Raw genomic sequence first — 22,816 nt, 5'->3', positions numbered from 1 at the left:
AAAAGATAAAAAAATAAGTTAAATTTAAAATAATCGAAAAATTATATAGGATTTCATAATATTTAACATTCTTTTTTTGAATAAATTAAATTTAGATTAAAGTTAATTTACATTGGTAGAAATGAATATTATTTGTATCGGTGATAATACTGAGATAATCTCTGCTTTTGATTACTGATCAAACTGAATGGAAATATCATGCGCTGTCATTATTATTATCAATGTTCGTGGTTTATTTTGCGGTTTTCGAATAATTTGACATTTTATGTCGGGACTGATAGAAGGATGTGCATACAGAGCATGAAACACTTGTTTCCGTTTCGCAGATACTGTCGTTGCTACTTCGTGAGCCGCACTAATACGATACCCTCGCATTTGGCAAAATTACATGGCAATTTCCATCTAGAACAATATACTCACTTGAATGCGACATTATTGATATTATCATGCTACCACGTTTTCTTACAATTCGTAACATAATGTTTATTATGTGACCGGATCGGAATCTTTTCTTTACGTCGTGATCAGCCGAGCGTTAAATTGACCGCGGTGGTAAATTGCACGGTAAGAAGTCCGAGACTGAATCACTGCATTGGACGGTGGAGAAGAATTAAAGAAATATATTTGTCGTTTTTGTCTGTGTAATAATAACATAATCAAAATTGAATCGCCACAATGCTGTAAAAAAGAAAATAGAGACAGCTGAATATGAACATAATATCGCGTGTAACATCAAATTGCACTACATTCATCGATTCGAGATACAGGTGTATCATTTCCATCAGACTTCTAAATCTATCCCGTGAAGCGTAATTAATAATCCGTGAATCTTAACGAATTTGCGATAAGAAGCCTATGTGAGTGCAATACATTCTTGAAAGATTATAATAAATTTTCGTGGAATACTGAATATTCGTATGTGTTTATTAGTACCTGCGTTCAATGGAAAGTACAATTTTGCAACTGTGTAAAATTCTTTAACCTTTAAGTAAGTAGGTGTATGAGAACCACTGCACTCCATAATTATCTTAAAAATCTTGTTTTAGAAAAGGAAAAAGTATTGCCCAGAAGTTTCAAGGCCAAGGGCATATGATAGACAAAATGTTGACTGCTGTGTCATTTATAAAAAATAATAAAAATTATATTGTACCCATGTGTGCGATTACATACATTATTGTGGACTTTCCATGACGCAACAGTCGCTCGACCTTTTATCTACCATGTACTTTCGTCTTTAAAGTTCATTATTTTTATATTCCTCTATCTCATAAAAGTATAAATAATATAAATTTAACTATTAAATATTGTTAAAAAATATAATTATACATTATATAATAGATATCAAAGGAGCAATAGCACCTCAATCCTTTGAGTTAAATAACATTTTGTTATTTTTGACTTTTATGTATGTCAAAATGTGAATTAATCCGTTTCTGCAGTTAATTTCAAAGTAAACAATGTCCATATTAATATACGCACTTAGTAAATAATAAACTAAATTTGAGACAAGTTTAATACATATTTTGAGTTTCTTAAATTGTTTAACTTTATTCTTAAATTTATTGAGTAGGAGCAGCCGACTTATAGAAAAGATTAAAAATAACTAAAATTGAGTGTAATTTGATGAATTTAACAATGTAAAAATAAAAAATTTCTTGAGTGTTCTGAGCATTCCACCTACTTACTTAAAGGTTATATGAGATTATTAGTTTTTGCCTTTATAATTAATTTCTGTGGTTTTAAGTGTATAAACCAATTATATTAAAGAAAATTTTACAACAGTTTACAATTTCACAGAGCTGCTTTTTCCTGAATGCAATCATTAATTATACGTGAAATATTTTGTACACAGTTGGAAAATTTACATTAAATTTAATATTTTTCAAACGGTTCACTCAAATTTTTCTATTAATTTAATACAAAATGAATACATTAGAAAATAATAATAAATTTTTGACAAAAATTAACACAATAAATGTAACACTAACACAGTTCTTAAGCAAACCATATTTTTTTAGTAAAATTAATATTTACGATATGTTAAATTAGCATATTTTATTTATGTATCTTAGAATTTGTTTTAAAATACATTATATTTATACATATTATATGTTTATTTATTCATAAATTTGTCACTAAAAATATTGCATATTAATTTATATAATATGTAAATAACATAATTAAAGTGTGTAAAATTAATATTCGGATATGTTACAAATTTAACAGAAAATTTGCACAAAAATGTGAATGGATAGTTTTTAATGCAAATACAAAATGTTTTTCACTGTGTAGCAGCTGTGTTGATTGATAGATGCGGCGTACGGCCTATTGTTTACGTAGTTATATCGTGCGGCGAGACTGTAGTTGTGAGGTGGGTAGGCGGGCAGGTGAGACGCGTGACGACGCATTATCCTTCGAGACGCGAAAGCGATAAGTTGCTAGTGCTACGGTATATCTGATAGATGCGATTGTTCTATGAAAAACGATAATTGGATCGCGCGAGTGCTTGACTTTTCTGTATTTCGCGACTTATGAACATTATCAAGGTAACGGTCGTTCATTGAGACGAATATATCTCATGCAATTGATCTATTCCAAACAATATAAATGTACTTCACCTTTCGTATAAATCTCAGAATCGACATCAGATCAAGTAATTTTCAAGTAACGAAGAGATGTTCCGACCTTTTAAATAGCATGTATTTCTCACGGGATTTGTGTGTTCGAATTGCATCGCACGTACGATACTGAATCTTGATTAGTTCTTTTGTACTTTGACTTTACGAATCGAATTTATTGCATGATATATAATCTATAAAGTGCTGTGTTTTTTTTCTTTTTTTGTTGAAATTCCATTAATTTGCGAAATGTTGCGGTGAGGGGGTGGATGGAAAATATAATATTGAGCTTCCATATTACGAACTATGGATAAAAGATTTCTCGCGGATTAAATTTTAGAAACAAAACTTCCTTAATTCGAAGTTATAATACGGAATTTAGTGTCATCAATGAAGTATATATTAAAATTTAAAAATTATTACAAGTCATCGCACAGACAAAAAATTGATATAAATAAAAAATTGGCATTAGGGTTGCAAGGTTCAAATTTTAAAAACTCATATGACATATAATTTTAAAGAACACATATAATTTTGAAATTATAACATGGAAAGAAAATAAAGTTACACATATTATTATCCTAATTGAGATGTTCACAATGTAAAAAAATGTCTTATTGAAAAGTTGCTAATTTTGAAATATGTGTTGCTTTTCTATCAATGCTTTGATAATATTTTTGACATCTTCACCATCAGAATTTGACTTGAAATTTTACAAGGATCATTTCATTCGACAAGGTAAGCCAAATATTGATCTGGAAATCGTGAATGCGCGTATATTTCTGTAATAAATTCATTCGTCTCGACTCTTTTTTTTTATATCAGTCCTTTTAGGCCTTTATTTTCCGCGAGTGTCGGCGTTGAGTGTGCCACCGATCGCATGTAAGAATGTAAGCACTTCGTCGCGAGAGCTTTTGTCTCGTCGGCTCTTTGTTTCCCATCGACGGGTGTCTCCTCGGCGGGTCAATGAATCGGGTTGCGCGCCGCGACGACGCCCGACCGTGGAAATGCATTTTGTTCGATGCTTCGGGAACGTGGCGCATTGTTCGATAGTTTGCGACGTCGTGTCGGTTGGTCCCGCTATCGCGCATCCGCATGCTATGTATGTGTATGAATGTGTGTATGCGTTACATTAAATTGCTCTGAAAATGTTCGATCTTTTCCAACCTATTTTATGCTCCAATTTTATTTTCTGGGTTTCTATAACCACAGAGAGGAATAATTTTGATTTCAAAATACGTTAAATTTTTTAAATTTATGAATAATATATAATTTATTTTTATAATTTGGGAGGGTAGTGCAATTGAGAGAAGATATTGAAGAATTATTAATGTTTATCTATTTAACTAATATTGAATCAATATTATTTATTATATTACTATTCAATTACTTTATAACTATTTTACATAGAAGAATTTTATTTTTTAATTTAAAATGTCATTTATTTTTATGCGTTTTTATTTTATTATTAAGCATTTTGTTATAATCGAGTTGAGTAACTAAAATTCTATTTGAAAAAAATCAATCGAAATTAAATGGAAGGTGAAATTTATCACTACCACTTGCAGTTTAATTTTAGATTTTTAAGATCCATCATTAATGTAAGATTAATTTTAATCTCGATTTAATTTATTATTTATCTTTTTGTAATTCCTAGATTACAAAAAGATAAAGAGTAAATTGAACCGAGATTAAAATTAATCTTATATTAGTGAAATCGAGCGTAAAGCAGCGTTTACAATGAAATTTTTAAGTGTAAAACTTAAACCTAAGCCTTAAACCATATTGACCAATCACATTCTCCTCACATTTGACTGTAATTAGTCAATTTTTTACGCTTAAAGCTCAAGTTTTACGCCTTAAAATCTCATTGTAGATGTCGCTTAAGAGTTACCACCTACTCCTGAACGTGTATGCGTGCTTCAAGGGTCATTTGCATGTTCACATTCGCGTGTGGAATTCGTTCGGCGAGGTTTTGCTCGTGGGGACATTGACGTAATCGTGTCCCAGTTACGCCGCTCGCAATTACGCAAACGTGTTGTCGAATTGCGACTGCTTTTTTTTCATTTACCTTAGGTGGTACGCGAAGAAATGAATTCGTCATCTCCTCTTGTGTGCGCACGCGCGTGTGTGTGGGGGGGGGGCGTGTATGTGTATCTTGCATCAATTACATCAAGATCTTTCCTCAATATTTACACATTGATTAGTATCTCATATATGGCAATGTAATTTTATCACATATTTGAGCAGTTTAATTATAGATTGTATGATTTCCTTATCTTTTTAATAAGTATAGGTGGTGCTCAAAAACTAATTAATTTTATTTTTATATTCATACTTTTTAATTTTTTGTTTATAGAGTTAAATTTACATTATTTTGCTTTTATGAGGTAGAAAAATATAAAAATAATGAATTTTAAGACTTCTGAGCAATACTTTTTAATTTCATTTTCCAGAACAAGGTTCTTAAGATAACTATATGTGCTATGGCTATCTATTTATTTAAAGCTTATGAATGTTTGTACAAAAAATAAATAACTAGAAGATAATTTTTATTAATTTTTAATTAGGTCAAATATTATTGAGAGGATAAATATAAACGGTAAAAATTTAATAAAAAAGAAACAAAGAAATATGTTCAAAAGAAAGAAAGAGTCAAATGATGTCAAAAACGTAACATTTTAAAGATCTCCGTATACATTCTAAGATTAATATGCTGATTCATTATTAACTCATTATTATTTTTTCTGATCATTCTTTTTTTGTCATTTCAGGAGATGACTGTGCCACTTACACCACTGACGGCGATCGCGCAGACACCGCGAAAGGAGCAGGAATCCAAGTTCACCTTCAACCCTCATCTGGCGAAGGTAAGAATCGATCAATCCACCCACTTATTGTAACTAGCTCGTATATGTCGCTGATCAAAATGGCAAATGGGGAATCGAGAGTAATTATTACTCTGCTTGAAAAAAAGCACTTTGACATTCGTAATTGCTCTAAAGGGAATTCTTTAATCCTGTTACTAGCTGCGAACTATTTCATAGAGAAGAAAATTTCTTGCTTGTGCGAAAGATTTTTCTTCTATTACGATTACTACGTTGCTTGCGATTTTTATTTGAATAATATAATAAAACAGAGGGTACAAAATGAAAGAAAAATATTCTTAAAAGATAGAAATTTTTTATCGCAGCAAAATGTTCGCTTTTTGCACGGTACAGAAAGAATGGGTGCTTATCAATCATGATATTAGAATTCAGATAAAAATTCAAAGAACTGTATAATATACACAGTGTCCTGAATTTAAATATTAGAACTTTGAGAGCGTGTAAATCAATAAACTATAAGAAAATCAAAAATCTTTAGATATACTTACTTTTGTTTCGTTTTGGAGAAAATCGTAAAAGAAGAAAACGCAATTTTTATTTTTGTACTTATTTATTCATACTTATTCATTTACGCTTATTTATTTACACTTTTTTTCTTAATATATCGATTCTCTATACTCTCGGAGTTTTGACATTTAAATTCAGGACACCCTGTATATTACGCTTTCAATCAGAATAGCGTGAACGTGAACTTCGTTGTCGAAAGCGCGCATATTTTTGGGAAAAGCGAAAGAGACGAGTGCAAAATACCGAGATTGATTTCACGTCTGTCTCTCTCGCGAGCGTGATAACTCACAAGCGTGATATCGATCTCGCCAACATTTCGAATCGTTCGTGCCACTTGGCACGATGTCAAGCGTCGCTCTGCGTGTCGGTGTGCGTACGTATGCGTGTAATTCCGCGCGTGGTATATGTATATATGTAAAACAGCGGGTTTGGTCGTGGATGAGACAAAGTGAGAAAGAGAGGCATCGCGTAATGTCTTATTTGAGAGAATTAGCATTTTACCAGTCACGGTGGCTCGAACGCTAATCTCATGCTAAATTACAACGATAACGTAGAGATTCGCAATAATCGTACGCGGTGCATACGACACGCACATATATTATTGGCTTTGCGAATGATTATTGCCAAAGAGATTTTCGTGTTACGTTTGATCTGATAATAGTCACCTAATTTTTTTTATATATAAACGATCGCTTACAATAAAAAAACATTTTATATTTGTATTAAAAACTATCCATTTAAATTTCATGTTGAATTTTTAACATAGTGCCAATTTAATATAATGTGATTGTGTTATTTGAATATTTTATATTAAATTGATATTCAACATTTCTTTGTGTTAAAATAACATGATTTACGAGCAAGTGAAACAAACAACATAAAAATTATCTTTTTGTAAAACGTAAATTTTATAAGATAAATGAATAAAATATGTGTTAATTAAACATATTATAAATGTTAAATTTATAATATGTTGAAACATGTTAATTTAACATATTATAAATGTTAATTTTGATGCAGAAATATAATTGCTTACAAATTGTGTTAGTAGTGTTGTGTTTTTATTAATTTTATTCATAATATTTATGTTACTTTCTAATATATTCATCTTATGTTAAATTAACATTAAAAGAGTGGACTGTTTAGGACATGTAAAATGTGTTAAACTTAACATAATTTTTCCAACTGTGCTTGGAGAATTTTTATGCTCCAAAAATTAAAAAGAAGTCACATTATTAATTAAATTATATTTAGGGTGTTTTTATACTTCAATTAAAAATTATCATTTTAATTATATAAGATGATGTATATTATTAATTATTCTATAATTAATTAATATTTGAGGTTATTATGTATATAGATACTCAATATTTTTTTTAAATAACAAGTACAAAAAATAGAATTTCTGATATGAATTTCTGATCACTAAAGAAATATTATAACTGCTTCATTTTCTTGTTGTTGAGATGTAAAAATCACCCGTGATAATTATTCTCGAATTAATTACTTGTTGATATGTTTTCGCACTTAGAATATATATGACTTAAATTTCTAAAGACACGATCGAGCTATTTTCCAATTGAAATTATTGACATTAACATTTGCAGAGATGTTAGCTGATCATCTAATCGAGTGTTTAATTGATTGGAATTCGCGCTCGGTTATCGTTGTTGAGGCGTTTTGACGGGCGGAACATTTGATGCCTGCGGGCGAATAATTCTGAAGCAATAATGTCGACCGGGTGGGAAATGTCTCGGATCGCATTAATTCGAGCTAGGTCCCGTGCTACTTGGCAATGTATCAAACGTTTACTGCTCTCAAAAGCTACTGCGCGACCATAATGCGCCGACGGCGACGAGAGGAGAAACGGGGTTGTTGGAACACAGCAGGGTCGACTGACGCCGGGTGAAAGAGAGAGGAGGCTTGTAAGAGCGCCAGTTTAATTCGGGGTACGTTCTTCTTGAAGCGGCATCTTTTTTGCGGTGACACTCATCCGACGTAAAAACTCTGTCGCTTGACCGCGCGCTCCGCGAAAAATGGTGTTACTTTGTAAATAAAACTGCGGACGAAACTAATCTGACTATCTACTCTTTTCAGCCACGTTCTTGCAACTTGATAAAAATCTTATCGCGATAACATTGATAAATAAAGAGATCCTTTATCTTCCCGATATTAAAATGTAATCTACATTTTGTCTGTTATCATTTAGAAGATTTATGAGACACAGTTGAATTTATTTTTAACGAAAAAGTGTTGAAACTTTGTCAGTAGTTTTTATTTATTTATTTTATTGTAAAATATACAGAAAATGTATGCAGCATACAGCATTAAATTATTAGATTAGATTAAATTTTATTCGATGTTATAAAATTTTTTACTACATTTAAGGTAAGAGTAAAAATCATAATACACACACACACACACACACACACACACAGAAAAAATGTTTGGTTGAATTAACTGGAATTCTGGTGGAAAATGAATCCAGAATTCTAGTTAAATTTACAAGATTTCTGGTTATATCTAGTTGAAATTCTAGTTGAAATAACCAACATTTAGTAGATTTAATCAGAAATCTAGTAGATTTAACAAAAATTCTGAATTGTTCATTTTTCAGTTAATTCAATCAAGCACATTTTTTCCGTGCATAATTAAAAACTATGAAATAATTAAAAAATACAATAAAAATTTATATAAACTTTAATATAAACGTTGTATATAATAAATAAATTTTCGAAAAACCGAATATAGAGTTATAATTGTAATTGAATATTGAGTAACATAGTTCAAGATATAAATGAAAAAGGAACAAAAGAAAGCGGAGAAAAGAGAAAAGAATTAAAGAACATAATTTACTGTCGAAAGAGTTATGATTGTGTTAAAATTATTAATAGATGAATTAGGATTCTCTAATTTATACACGTTATTTATCAGTTGATCGGATTTCTGAAATTTTACGAAACTTTCACCGCTTTTACACGTCGTTTATCAGAACCGCCGCAACCGATTTATAACGTCTGGTAGGACTTTGCATGATATTTGCAGACCGACATGCTGCAGGAGACTGCATTGCGTATTATAAATTTGTTTCCTCTCTTCCCCGCGTCCCGTCGACGAAACTGCGGAAGGTTTGGCGAAGAGTTGGAGAAAAAAGTGTGCGATAAAAGAGGAGGGATAGGGAGACTGGGCGAAATCGGCCTCGTAAAAGTGGATTAATTCGGATCGCAGTATACACACACACACACACACACACACACACACACACACACGCACACGCACACACACACACACATACACACACACACACACACACACACACACACACATATATACATTCCCGACTGGGGATTCCTTTTTGCGTGCGCGAGTAAATTGTAATAACGGCCGAATGCAAAATCGCTGCCGGCGTTTTCTCCGCTCAAACGTCGCAAGAATTACTCGCGGACTTACCGGGAATGAAATAGCGCGGGTGCGTTCGCAAAATTGCGCGGCGCCCGGTGGAATCCGACCGGTGTGGTCGACTTCGCGCTCTCGCAGATGAAAGGAATCGTTACGCGGTATAATACCGGCTTTTTGTAGACTGTATAATTACCGTTTAGCAGGTAACTCCAAGCAGGTGCGTGCGCTTTGTGGTGTCCACGTTGTGTGTGAGAAATATGGAAATTTATGCTCGATCTCTCTAATACCATGTCATCACGTAACACTGAAAAAAAAAGTTACTAAATCTTAATACATATTTCTTTGAATAGTTATACTTACTGTAAATAAATATTTATTTAATAACAAAAAAAATGATAGTTAAATCAAATTAAATGGTTCTTGTAAAAAGTGGCTTTTACAAATTAATAATTTTCAAATAAATATATGTTTACATTTAGTAAATATTTACTTAGAACTATTTAAACAAATATTTATTACAATTTAGTATTTTTTTAAATGTAATGATAGGATTAATTTTATTATTATTTGATGAAATATTTACTTATGGGCTAATTTAAATTTAGTGACAATTGCTACTTAATTAGAGTAGCAGGTTCGGTAATTTGTTGTATAATAGCGTTGTTAATCTATTTTTTTTTACGACATTTATTTGCGGTAGACACTTGGCTGGCGCGGTTACAAGTTGATTATTCCGCGTCAAGTTTCGCGGGAGCACTGCTGAGACTGAGATGTTATTTCATTCGCGATTACAAGAATGCACGTAAAGGGCCGGCCAAACCGCGCGATAAATTTCTATTATACCGGGACAAGGGTCCTCGGGTATCAAGGGAGACGCGCGGGGACACGCTGTAAATTACTCGATGCGGAAACGAGAAGCGAGGAGACAAAGTACACTTTCGCGGTTCCCTTTACAAATTTTCCCAGATCCGTTTAATTTCCCCGCTGTTGTTTTCACGAACTTTCCTCCTTCGTTCCCTTTTGCAACGTTAAATCCTTACCCCGACGTTATTTGACAAACTATGTGTAAACTATGCCCGAGTTATTTGCCGTATGCCATTTTGTAGAAGCGAATATAATTCTCGGTAGATATGTGCACGAGACGTCTCGTTTAATGTTCTAATGGTAAATTAAATTCTGCAAAAAGGGATAGCGTGATTGGCTTGATCCCTTCCAGGGGCAGAATACAATACGATCGTAAAAGCTGATTGTCCTGAGTAAACACTGAGTCTTGAATTTTTCTTTTGCAGTTGACAGAAGTCGCCCCACCAGAGCCTGTAAAGTCATCTCGTGAGTATACTTAAAGCTTTCTTTAACTTTTACAGCTTTTACACTGAGAGAAATGTTTTTGGTATTTATGACTAATTTTATGGTATCAGAATTGGTTGTTATTGTAAAAATGTTAGTAATAGTAATTATATTTATAGTTTATTAAAATATATGTAATTGACACAGAAAATGACTAGAAATTATAGTTAAATTATGATAATTGCAACTTTTATGATAATAATTATATTTATAATTATTTTCAACTATATATATTTTTTATAAAACTAAATATATCTAATTATTATTACTTATATTATAATAATATAATACAGTAATAGTATTATAATAAATTATAGTTCCATGTAATTATAGTCACAAATATACCAAAAACTTTTATCACTGAGAGAACAAAAATTTTCGCACTTATATAATTTATAATTATAATTTAACTTATAATTTATAATCATACGTTTTGTAGAACTATAAATATATTGTTATTACTAATATTACAGCAGTAATAACTACAAAATTCGAGTTTCCAACTATAATTATTTTACCGTATAATTAAAATCATAAATACCAAACACTTTTCTCTCAGTGTACAAACTTCTATATATGTCGTTGACTATAGAGCATTACGTGCATGTCGCTGACAAGTTTTCCTCGATTGTAATTCCTTCGAGATTATACGAAAAAAAAAGTAAATAATCTCTTTTGCGCATTACTCAAGCGTATAACGACATTTGCATTTCCGCGTAATTGGTATGCGCTTGTTTACTTTTATATGAAATCACTTGCTATGTATGGGAATATTTAATGATTATTATATCATGTTTTTTAAAAAAAATTGGACATGCAACATGATACTCGTCATGTCACGCCGCTGCATTTTCACGAAGTTGAAGTTTTATTAACGTCAGCGCTGAACGCGTCGCTGTCAACTTTCGAGCCAGTGTACTGGCGTTTACCGCAATTTTTCGCGATAAAACACACGTTGTGTCAGAGTACAGAATATAGGATCACCGACGGACATAATTTCCGGAAACTGTCCGCTACATTCACCGACGATTAAAACGCGACGCTGCGTATATTGCTCGAAACGATATTTTAAAGTCATGCGCGTAGTCGAATGGATATTAATCGATGCGTCTGTAATTCGCGCGTGCAGTATCGATATGGAATTCACGGGTCGATGCGACAGTTTTATATATGTATGTATGTGCCCGTTTAACATGTTTTCATTAAAAAAAAAAAGAGAGAGAGAGAGAGAGAGAAAAAGGATTGGGAGGAACATTTTCGCTGCGACGAAACGCGCGTCGAACATAAAACCTGTGGATTCCGCGCAAAATCCTCTGATCGTCGATTTCGCGAGCACATTTCATGAATCAGCCATTCGACCTCTGGCATTCGTTCATTTAGCCGTTTAAGCGCGAAATACGCGTTATTTATTCGCTCGTGTGATTCTCGTGCGACTCATTATTTATCGTGGTTACGCAGGCCGTTTCGCGCAATACGAGTTGTTCTCCAGTTTAATCTCGTTATCAGTTTCTTGTAACGTTTTTATTATTGGGGCCCATTTCTATCAACATAGATTAACATTAATCTTGATTCAATTTATTCTTCATCTTTTTCTATTTCTTAGAATCAGACAAAGATGATGAATAAGTTAAATCGATATTACTCTATATTCAGAAATGAATATGAATCTAAATTTTTTTATTTAAATAAATTATAGGTATAATTTTATTATTCTCTCAATTTCTCGAAGTAAAATCTTATTCAAAAAGAGTTAAAATTGCCACTATTAAAAAAGAGTGAAAAAATTACATTCTTGAATAAAAGTGGCAGATTTTTATTTTTTTGGAGTAAAAATTCATACGTTTGGATTGAGATTCATTAAAAAAAAAAGTAAGATTTCTTTCCTTTGGAGTCCCAACTTTGGAGTGAATCTTATTCCAAAAAAGTGAAAATCTGTTATTCTCATTCAAGAGTGCAAATTTTTCACTCTTTCAATATTGGCAGTATTTTAACTCTTTTGGAGTGAGATTTCATTTCAAATAAAAAAAAATTTAGGGAGTATAAATAGAATTAAGCGAAAGAACTTATTAATTTTTAATATTTAATTAAAATAAAGATTAATATTTAATGAAACATTAATACTTAAATATTAGTATTCGTCATTATGTATTATAAAAAATAATTTTTCGTATAAACAATCAAGAAATAATTTTTCGCGTAAACGTCTGGTATCATGAACAACAGAATTTTACGGAAATACTTTCCGTTTGTTGTGTACGATAAAAGTGCAACCATGGCGGCTTGAAAGCGTAATATTCACATTGGAGGCATTTAAATATTTGACATCTCCTCGCGGGGGCACCGCAGCGCACCGGAAGCTTTTCAGAGTGCATTTATATACGTTAAATTCAACCTTCTTCTCGACATCACAGGAACCCAAGAGGTACTATTAAAAGTAAATTAACACTCTCTGTTAATATCCGCATCAATATTAATGTTAACGTCATAATTTACTAACATATTGTTTTGTTAAACGAGCAGCCTATTTATGCAGGAATTAATTACAGGCATCGAGTGCTGCATTCATTACAATAAATAATAAATAGTAAAACAGGCTTGATCGGCGAAATTAATTTGCGCGCGAAATCGATTTTCGAGTTGATCGGATAATTTTCGAGAGAAACGAAATTTTCAGAAAGATTCTCGTTCACTTCGTTAAATGAGCATGTAGATCACGAGAAAGATCTGCACATTTGTCGATATTCCGGCATTTCTAAACGAATGTGGAAGGCAGAAAGGGTTACTGTTTCATGAATTAACCATTTCTCTCCCTCCCCTTTCATCGTTTCCTGTCCAGCGCTCGAATGCCAGTGGCCACTTTACAACGACTATTATTGGAGTTACAACCGCCCCTCGTCAACGATCCGGAGTCGGGTGGGACGAATTTGCTTCTCGTTGTGTAAATTTGAACTAGTTCTCCCCGATAAGCTTATTTCGCGCCCTTTACATGATTGCATTGTGCGTAACTCATTGAAGCTATTCAAGGAAGAAGTGGCAAGCTGATTTCTGGAAAAAAAAAGGATATATCGATATGAATATTTTTTTTATTAAATTCTGTATTTTTCTTTATAAATAGGAATATATTTAAATTATAGGCAGCGTATAAATAATATTTTTAAATATAGATTCTAATGATAGTCAAAATTATAGCAATAACAATAAAATATTTTTATATTTATAAAAATATATCAGGTATTAACTAGATATGTAACACAGTTGTATTGTACAATCATTGTTATGGAGAGATTAATGATTGCACAAATTTTAGAATCAGTTGATAAAAATCATCGCTTTTAAATAACGTGAATAGTAAACTACTTGTAAAAGCTACTTGTAAAAGAATTGAATTTTTTACACATATAATGATGTTATAATTATTTCATATTATTATGCATACGCAGTTGCAATGTTTTACGCAATTGCATTAAATTAAATCTCTCAGTTCTTCGTGAAATGATTTAGTCGGTGAGAGTTGGAAATTGTCGAGGGACACAGATCTGGAAAGAGATAGGATTATCTGAACGCCCACGTTCTTTCTTTCTTCATCGGAATTTCACGGAACAACATCATATATACCGATGCGACGCGACGCGGTTACGACTTATCAATTTATTTCTTTCTAGAATCACGAAGGTCGACAGTTTCCCGTTAACGAGATTCAGTATATCTTCCGCGAAATGCAACAAGATCTTTCGCTGAAGAATTCATTCGAGCGAATTTCTCTTCGGGAGAAATCGGAAAATATCATACATTCTGAAAATTCGATTCAGTGCGAGATTTAGTGGCAGAAATTGGAAGTACATCTGTATTATTACACTCACTTCTCGTTGTGTCATCATTATTGAAATATAACGAGAAAGGAAGAATTTCGATATAGAACATAGTTTTGTACAAGTTTCGCGGAAAGTTTCGAGGAACATCGGAAAAAGAGTCGCGTTGCATTGCATTGATTAGAATTCTGGTTGAAAATGGACAAATTAGAATTTTTTGGTTGAATCTACTACAATTCTAGTTGAGATAAATCAAAATTCTGATTGATATAATCAAAATTTTCTAATTATTCATTTTCAACTACAAATTCTCACAAAAAAACCCATAGAAGTATCCTTTCTGCTTTTGATATCTTTCAGCTTTTAATATGTTGTTCTTCAGGCAAAAATAAGAAACACTTATTTTTTACAAGGACTCAATTTTTAGGTGATGCAACCTCTCTTTGAAGAAAATCGATTTTCTCTTTTGAAACTAATATCGTTGAAACTGTAATAGAAAAAAATGTTCTGAAATGAATGGTTTGAAAAATATTTTATAATAATAATTAAGAAAATTTGTTTAAATAAAAACAGTTTTATTTACATAAAAAAATAAAAAAATGATTTTATACAAATAATTCGTCGATAATCAGGAAATTCCGTGATATTCCTTGATAGTAAAAATTGTCAATTTCTCGTCTACAAAGTTCGTCTGAATTTCGGTTGAATCCTCGTATTTGAACTTATTAACGCAGAGTTTCGACCGAGTTTGTACGCTCCATTGAGCAAATTAATGAGGACCGCGCGACATTATTGAGCCACATGCGCAGGCGTGCACGTGTGACATCATCGGCTGCACGTAATACTAAATTGTTGTAATATCGTGATCTGCGAACTCACCCGATGAACACTATTAGCGTAACGCAGATTGCGCAACATTATATCGAAAACCGCTTACGATTTTATTATATGCAAAATAGACTTTAATTTTCAATCGATAGGTTCTTTGATTTCAATCAATTTGCGATTTTTGCCCACAGCGTTTTCTCGTTATTTTATCTATTATAATCTAAATGTTGATTTAAATTTAATTTTAGTCTAACTAGAGAGAATCCTTTCGACCGCTTCATTTATTATCTAGAGTAGTCTAAATTTAGAGTTCGTTCAGAGTTTATTTTTACTTTAGTCAGAGTTTCTCCCAGTCATTTTATTATCAACTAGTTCCGTTTACATCTCGAAACTAGTTCACCGCGGAAACTCACGATGAGAAATTCCCAAAGGGCTGCAGTTCCTATTCAAAACACTTTGTGAAGAAAAAAATCCCGATGTTCCTTTAATAAATAAGAACGCCGTCAGGCGAAGGACTTAATTCTGCGAAGCGTATCGCTTCTTGATTAGCGCACGAGAAGCAAAGGAGTCGAGTCGAGGTCGTGTTGAGCTGATTAAGAGAGGAGGGAAACATATTAAACACCGGAATCCCGACACGCGTGCGATACCCACGCCCACAATGTTCTCGTCTACCTGCGCACGCATGCCCACGCAAGTTAAACCTATATCCACCTCTTGTACCGAGGGTGGCGTCGGTCGTCACGTCGTGTTAATGAGCGAAGGTGCGATCGCGTGACCGACGACCTTTGGCGAACCTAGGGTAGACGCCGCAGGGGTGAATGAGGGATGAACGACTATGCCGAATCGTTCATCCCTTATTCACCCCAACGATCAAACAACTCGAAAATCGGCGGCAATCGTTACACATAAAAATTTTTCTTTTCTATAGGGAATTCTCATGATTTCCTACGTCGAACACTAAATGTAGCTAATAAAGTTTGATGATCTAAAATATTTACGAACTGAATGCACAGTTTGTCCTAAACCCAGAAAAGTTAAAAGTTGAACATGTTTGCGTGTCTAGATTTTTTGAATAGAAGAATACTGATTGTAATAAGTATTTTATTTTATAAAACAAAAAAGTATTACATATTATCTATCATTGGTTTATTACAAGTTTGTTATACGATATAAGATGGAATTAAAAGTACAAAATAAAATTATCAAATCATGTGCCAAATTTTTTCTTTTTTAAGAATTCATGATTTTCGAACTTACACATAAATTAAAAATTCTCTGATTATTAGAATTATATTTATTAAAAGTGCATTGATAATTTAATTCCTTGAGTTAAATAACATGCTATTTGTAATTTTTATGTATAATTTGTAATTTTTATGTAAATTAATTCATTTCTGGATTGCTTAGTTAAGAAATGCAATGTTCATTTTAACGTATAAACTAAATATCATTTGACTCACACTTAATATGTATTTTTAATTCTTTTTAATAAATTGTTTTAAATTGACGACATACTGAGCAACGATGACTATTGAGAAAATTTCTAATTAAGAATAAATGGAGATTCTGATTATGCCAGAATCAAAATTCTGGTTATCTCAATTAGAATTATAATAGATTCAATGAGAAAATTTGTTCATTTTCAACCATAACTCCAATTAATGCAACCTGAATCTTTTTTCAATGTAGAAATGATTAAAAATCACTCTAGTTGAGTCTAATTAATGGCATAACGAATTTAACAGTATGAAGGGTTAGATTTTTCTTTTATTTTTATGGTGATTTCCTAGATTCTTATGTTGGGCAAGGGAATATAAAAACGTTTTCATTTATGGATTTTTTGAGAAATTTGTAACGATACAAAGTGGAAATACGTTGGAAGCGATATTGATATCGATATCGCGCGAATCATAAATATGTTCTATAAAACGGCATTTCGGCAAACGTCTGGCGAATGAATCGCGCTTTCTCGAGGTATACGCGTGAAACGGGATTACGATGAATTACTACGTGCTTCGCAGAGTCGTCGTGGAATTCAGGAACGGACGTCGATCAATGTCGGTTGGTTCGGTACCGCTCGTGAGCGACCTAGTGAGAAGCTTCGGTTTCCGGTTTCCAGAAACTTATGCATGCACGAGGTGACGTAACAGACCACATCCTCGATCTTCATGAACTATATACGTTCCTTTTCATGTATGTTTCCTTCACAAAGATCATCTTCCCTCACTTGTTTCTGTCGCCTTTCCTTTCCTCTCAACATTATTCTTTCCCTTTCTGTCATATATTTTCGTCTCTTCTTTTTTCGCAACTCTCCCTATCTCACTAAAAGAGCAATTTTGCTGAAGGATTTAAAAATTTAGTTGGATACAGAATATCTAAAAGATAACTTTGCTGAACCATTAAAACATTAGGTAGGACGACAAAATTGGTTGCTAAAATATTAAAACATTTTGCAGCATTGCTCATCATGCATAAGATTTCTGCAAAATAATTTTAATGATCCAACAAAATTATTTTCTAATCTAGTCATATTTTTAGATTCTTCAGCAAAATTTCTCTTTTAGTGTTTGCGCATCTCTTTCGTCATTCGCGAGACTTTTTCGCTCTTCGCTATTTCATCTTCCTTTTCGCGACTCTTCTTTCTCGCTTCCTAGTTTAACTACGCCGCCATCATCCTCTGCTCTCCTGGCTCGTTCTCTGCCTCATCCTCTCGCTTCCGTCGTCCGCGATACGTCGAGTAGGATGAGCAAGGGCGACGAGATGAGGAGGTTGGTTGGTTTCCATGGAGACCAACCAGCTTGCACTGGCATCTCCCGGTTGAACCGCCGTCTATCGCGCCGCGCTTTCGCTCGCCTCGCGAAGCGACGAGGACGACACGGCGGTAACCAGTGAAACCGAATTGTACGCGCGAAATCCGGCTTTTCTGAATTTCATCGGGCGTCGTCATTGAACAAAGTACAGTCTGTCTATTTTCGAGCTTCGGTTATTTTCTCCCTCCTTACTGCAGAAAGGAGCGCTTTTGTCGACAAGGATTGGTCAAAGGATTGGTGAAAATTTTTTTTGAATATATATTTAGGGACATGCGGATATAGGAAAATGTATGTATAAAATTTTCTGCTATTTCCGTCCACTCTCGTTGGCGTACGTCTCGTTTTATCACCGCTTCTCGGCAGAATAATTATGAGGCTATTATTCAGTTGCGATCTGAAATTATCACTCGAGTATGGATAATGTAAGATTCACTTTAGACAATCTATTAAATTGCGATTCTATTTATAATGTTTATAACTGAAAAAAGAGTCTGATAGCATTAATTAAAATTCTAGTCGAAAACAACAAAGCAGAATTTTCTGATTGAATCTATTAAATTCTAGTTAAGACGATCAGAATTCTGATTGATATAATCAGAATCTTCTAGTTCATTTTTACGAAATTTTTTTCTATGTGCACTCTATGATATATGAAAAACATTTGAAAGATCGAAAACACTTACATAAAAATAGAATATACTTATTTATGTCATAATTATAAATAATTCTATTTTGAATTGAATTCTATCACGTGGATTTATAGATTATCTAAGGTGAGGATATATCATTTAACTGTCAAATGATAAGATAAGAATTAATTATTAGAAACTATTTCGACATTTACAGTCTATTTATTATTTTATACTTGTATAAAAAGAGTTATTACTAATTTTTTACAATAACACATGTGATAAGTTTGCTATAGTACTCTGCGACAATTTTTTAAATATTTGATGCAGTTCCAAGCGATATATTCAGTACTTTTAATATAAGTTTTCTCCCGAATAACTTACATTATCATCTCAGTCTACGTACGGATTTTAGTGAAGTACCTAAATTTAAATAAATACAGATCTGAAATAATTTTGTTGAACCATCAAAATAATTGTGTATCCTGAGAATTTGATTGATTGAATCAACTAATCTCTTGTTTGACAAATAAATCCTTGGTTGATACAATAAAATGATTTAGTTGGAACAAAAAATTATGTGGTTATTGAAACATTTTACTTGTTTCTAATAACACAAGAGATTAACCAAATGGGATTGTTAGGAAACTGGAGCATGATGAACAATGCTGCACTACAAAGTTTTTACATTATAAAGCTAGTGTCCTGCATAATTATTTTGATGGTCCAACAAAATTATTTTGAATCTATAGTTATATTTTTAAATACGCCAACAAAACGTTTTTTCCGAGTAATATTAAAATAAGAATAAAGTGTTTATTTATCGATTAGTTTAGATGCAAAGAGTTACGTGCAATTGCACTTTAGCCGCTGTCGTTTATTTTATTTCGAAGACGGTTCCAGCCAGGTTTGCTCTTTATAGACTGGTCCGTCGGATAATCGTAATAATTATCCAACGAATGAGAGAGAGAGAGAGAGAGAGAGATGCGTCGCGTTGCGTCATTTCGCGACGGCCACCGCGACACGGGGAATTTCAGGCTTGCGGCAGTAACTCTGCCGCACCACCGTCACCACCATCGCGGTGCAATTCCCGTGACATTAATTATTGAAATCGCCGTCGGCGTCCCATCCAACCATCTCGATCCCCTTGCCTCGCCTCCCTCATCGCAATCGCCTCGGCCGCGATCTCGAACTTCTCTCGAGCGTTTCCGTTGCCTCTTCCACCATGCTGCTTCGGCTTATCCTCCGCTAACCGACAACCTCTCTCCGTTACCTCTTCCTCAGCCTCGTTTTCTAGTTCGGAGGAAGTCCCTTGGGTTAACTTCGCCGAGGAACAGCCTAGAGACTACGCTCGCTTAATATTCAATCGCCTCAGACTTCTCTCACTCTTGTAAAGCTAAGACGCGCGCAGACCAATGTGAATTGGAACGCTCGTGCCCGGAAGGATGGAAAGTGTCCAATAGATTTTATTTATAATGAGATAGAATGTGTCGTATCTTTTTATTATGGCACGTCTCTCATCTTATACCGTAATTATCATGCTCACTTGAGTGATAGAAGGTCGGACGAGAGTAAGAAGTTTCGATAGGATTCGCATTTTCCTTCTTGTGCGATCTTCACATTCTACTTTTTACTTTTGCTGCTGCCCAGTTTCACGAGTGGCTTTAATTCATTACGTGACAAGCTGATATCATCCATCAACCGTGGCGACTTTGAAATATCGTTAGATGGTCGGCCCCACGCGAGGGAAGAATCTACTGCACAGTTTCGTGATTAGACGTCTTGAAAGCGGTATCTTCGATCTCGCGTAGCTTATTATCATTTGGTTCAAATTGACCTTAACGTCATGAATCGGTGTTTTCTTTTTCCGCTGTGCTTTGCATGAAAATTTCGCGGCAAGCCAGAGAAACGAGCCGCGACTGCGAGATCATGAGACAGTATCTCACGTATGTGTTTTAAATCAATATTTTGTATAGCTCACAGCGACGCGATTCGAATTTCCGGGTAGAAAAACGTTGATTGGCCAACGGGAGGAAAATGCGGCAGAAAATATACAGCGAGAGCCGCTCATGTATTCTTTGTCGGATCGGATCTGCGACGGGAAATGATACCACTCGCGCGGGGTGTCAAAATCGCTGCTTCAAAATTAAATTTCGATGTAGTTGCGACAGAATTCAAGATGAAATGAGTTTATGGATGACGTTTCGCGTTCGAGATGGCTGTTAAAGGGACACGTGGATGAAAGAGACATGTCACGTTCTTGTGAAGTTGAATTATCGCTGTGAATGAATCATTAGTCTCCATTATAAATCTATATAAATTTTAATTTTTATGTATAATTATAAATATTAATATAATAGTAATGTAGTGATATAGAATTGAATTAATAATTCTTCTTATCATATTGATCTAATATGATTATTCAATGAACTTGAAAACTACTAATATCAGCATAATATACATTATGATCTTGACACATTAATTTCAATCAAAATATATTTCCTGTATGAATAAAAATTGGAATATTAAAAATTTTACGAAAGAGTAAATTAAATCTCGAATGTTGACGATGATTATTAAAATCGTCAGACAGATACGTCTATATTTAACATTTAATGCGATGTACAGGTCACTACAATCTATAATTTTAATCTCGTGAAGCCTTTTGAAACGAGACGAAGAGATAAGAAAGTGTTACGGAATATGGGTCAGTCTGTCGAGACCACAAGTATTATTTATTTAAGTAGATTGCTGATTAGAGACGATTATTAAATATACATGCGATCAGGGAATATTGCGATTAATTTGATTATCTCAAAGCGGAACGCTACTCGCAAATTGATAATATTTAATCAGATTTTCTCACCTTGAAGGGTATAACTTCGACAGATTGTCTTGATTCGATTATTTTTATTTGATATATATATGAGGAAATAATGACGAGTCAATAACGTATTATTATACTAGTTAGATTCAGATTTTTATTTTCTGATTAACTTGTGATTAACGTGATGATAATGTAAAAATTATATTTTTCTTATAATCATTAAACTGATGGTTTTGTAATAAGTAAGTTTTTAAATAAAAGTTATCACTAAAGTTATCAGTTTAGTGATTAATTATGGCTAGAAAAATACAACTTTTTACATTATCATTAAATTAAGTGAGATTAAGTCTAATAAATTAATTGATAAAGAAAAACTGGACTTTAAACAATATATTTTTCATTTTTTATGAAATTTTTATGAAATTTAATTTAATAATTAAATTAAATTAAATTAAACTAAATTGATTAATTATATTTAATTAGATTGCCAATTAACACTCCTTTTTTTAATTCTGAGAAAGGCTAACATAATTTCTACGTGGTGAAAGTATACTTTTTCTGAAATCGATTGTCAACTGCGATTATTATTTAAATTATTTAAAATATACGATTGATTTATTTATTATTCTTATATTACGATAGTCGAGGAAGTTCCTATATTTATGGAGTTTTCGGATTTCATACGTTTGCGTGTAATATTTTATTTGACGCTTTGCTCGCGTGTTTTTAGATAATCTTAGGGGCCCGGTCAGCGTGTCGCGCTGCGGCGAGCGATCGCAATCTAACCATGTGAAGGCTATTTAATATTACACGTGGAAATTCGCTTTAACGGTATTACTGATAAGCGCTCTTCCGCGGGAGATCGTTCAATTTCTGCAAATTAAAGCACGCCACGTCGTCCGTGGTGGTTCTCTATTCACCCTTATGAACGTTGCTCCGCATAAGAGCCGATACTTTTATTCAAATTTCCCATCAGCTTGCAAGGCGTAAGCGTATGTCGGAGTGATTACGCGCGTTCGGGACATAATAGCATAAAATTGCGCGCGGCAAGAGAGACGCGCTACCGCATCGCGGGTTTTTACGGTTCAGTCAATCTACTGTAGAATGTATTGACGTAAGTGTGCCGATAAACTGCATTCTGCGGTTTGTTATTA

At 33.2% G+C, this 22,816-nt stretch overlaps 1 protein-coding gene across 6 annotated transcripts in view; it reads left to right on the top strand.

Moving 5' to 3' along the window:
* The window catches only part of LOC108694582 (AF4/FMR2 family member 4), a 271,647-nt gene that overhangs the window by 184,083 nt on the left and 64,748 nt on the right, over positions 1 to 22,816 (top strand). For all 6 annotated transcript variants that reach the window (XM_018204154.1, XM_018204156.1, XM_018204158.1 and 3 more), the window contains exons 5-6: positions 5,393 to 5,488; positions 10,702 to 10,741. In XM_018204154.1, coding sequence (XP_018059643.1) covers positions 5,393 to 5,488; positions 10,702 to 10,741 — 136 coding nt within the window. The remainder of the gene's footprint in view (positions 1 to 5,392; positions 5,489 to 10,701; positions 10,742 to 22,816) is intronic.

Source organism: Atta colombica, unplaced genomic scaffold (assembly GCF_001594045.1).
Source record: "Atta colombica isolate Treedump-2 unplaced genomic scaffold, Acol1.0 scaffold120, whole genome shotgun sequence".
In the NCBI taxonomy this organism is placed as follows: Eukaryota; Metazoa; Arthropoda; class Insecta; order Hymenoptera; family Formicidae; genus Atta; species Atta colombica.
The sequence above is the reverse complement of the archived record's forward strand: the minus strand, read 5'-3'. Positions and strand labels throughout refer to the sequence as shown.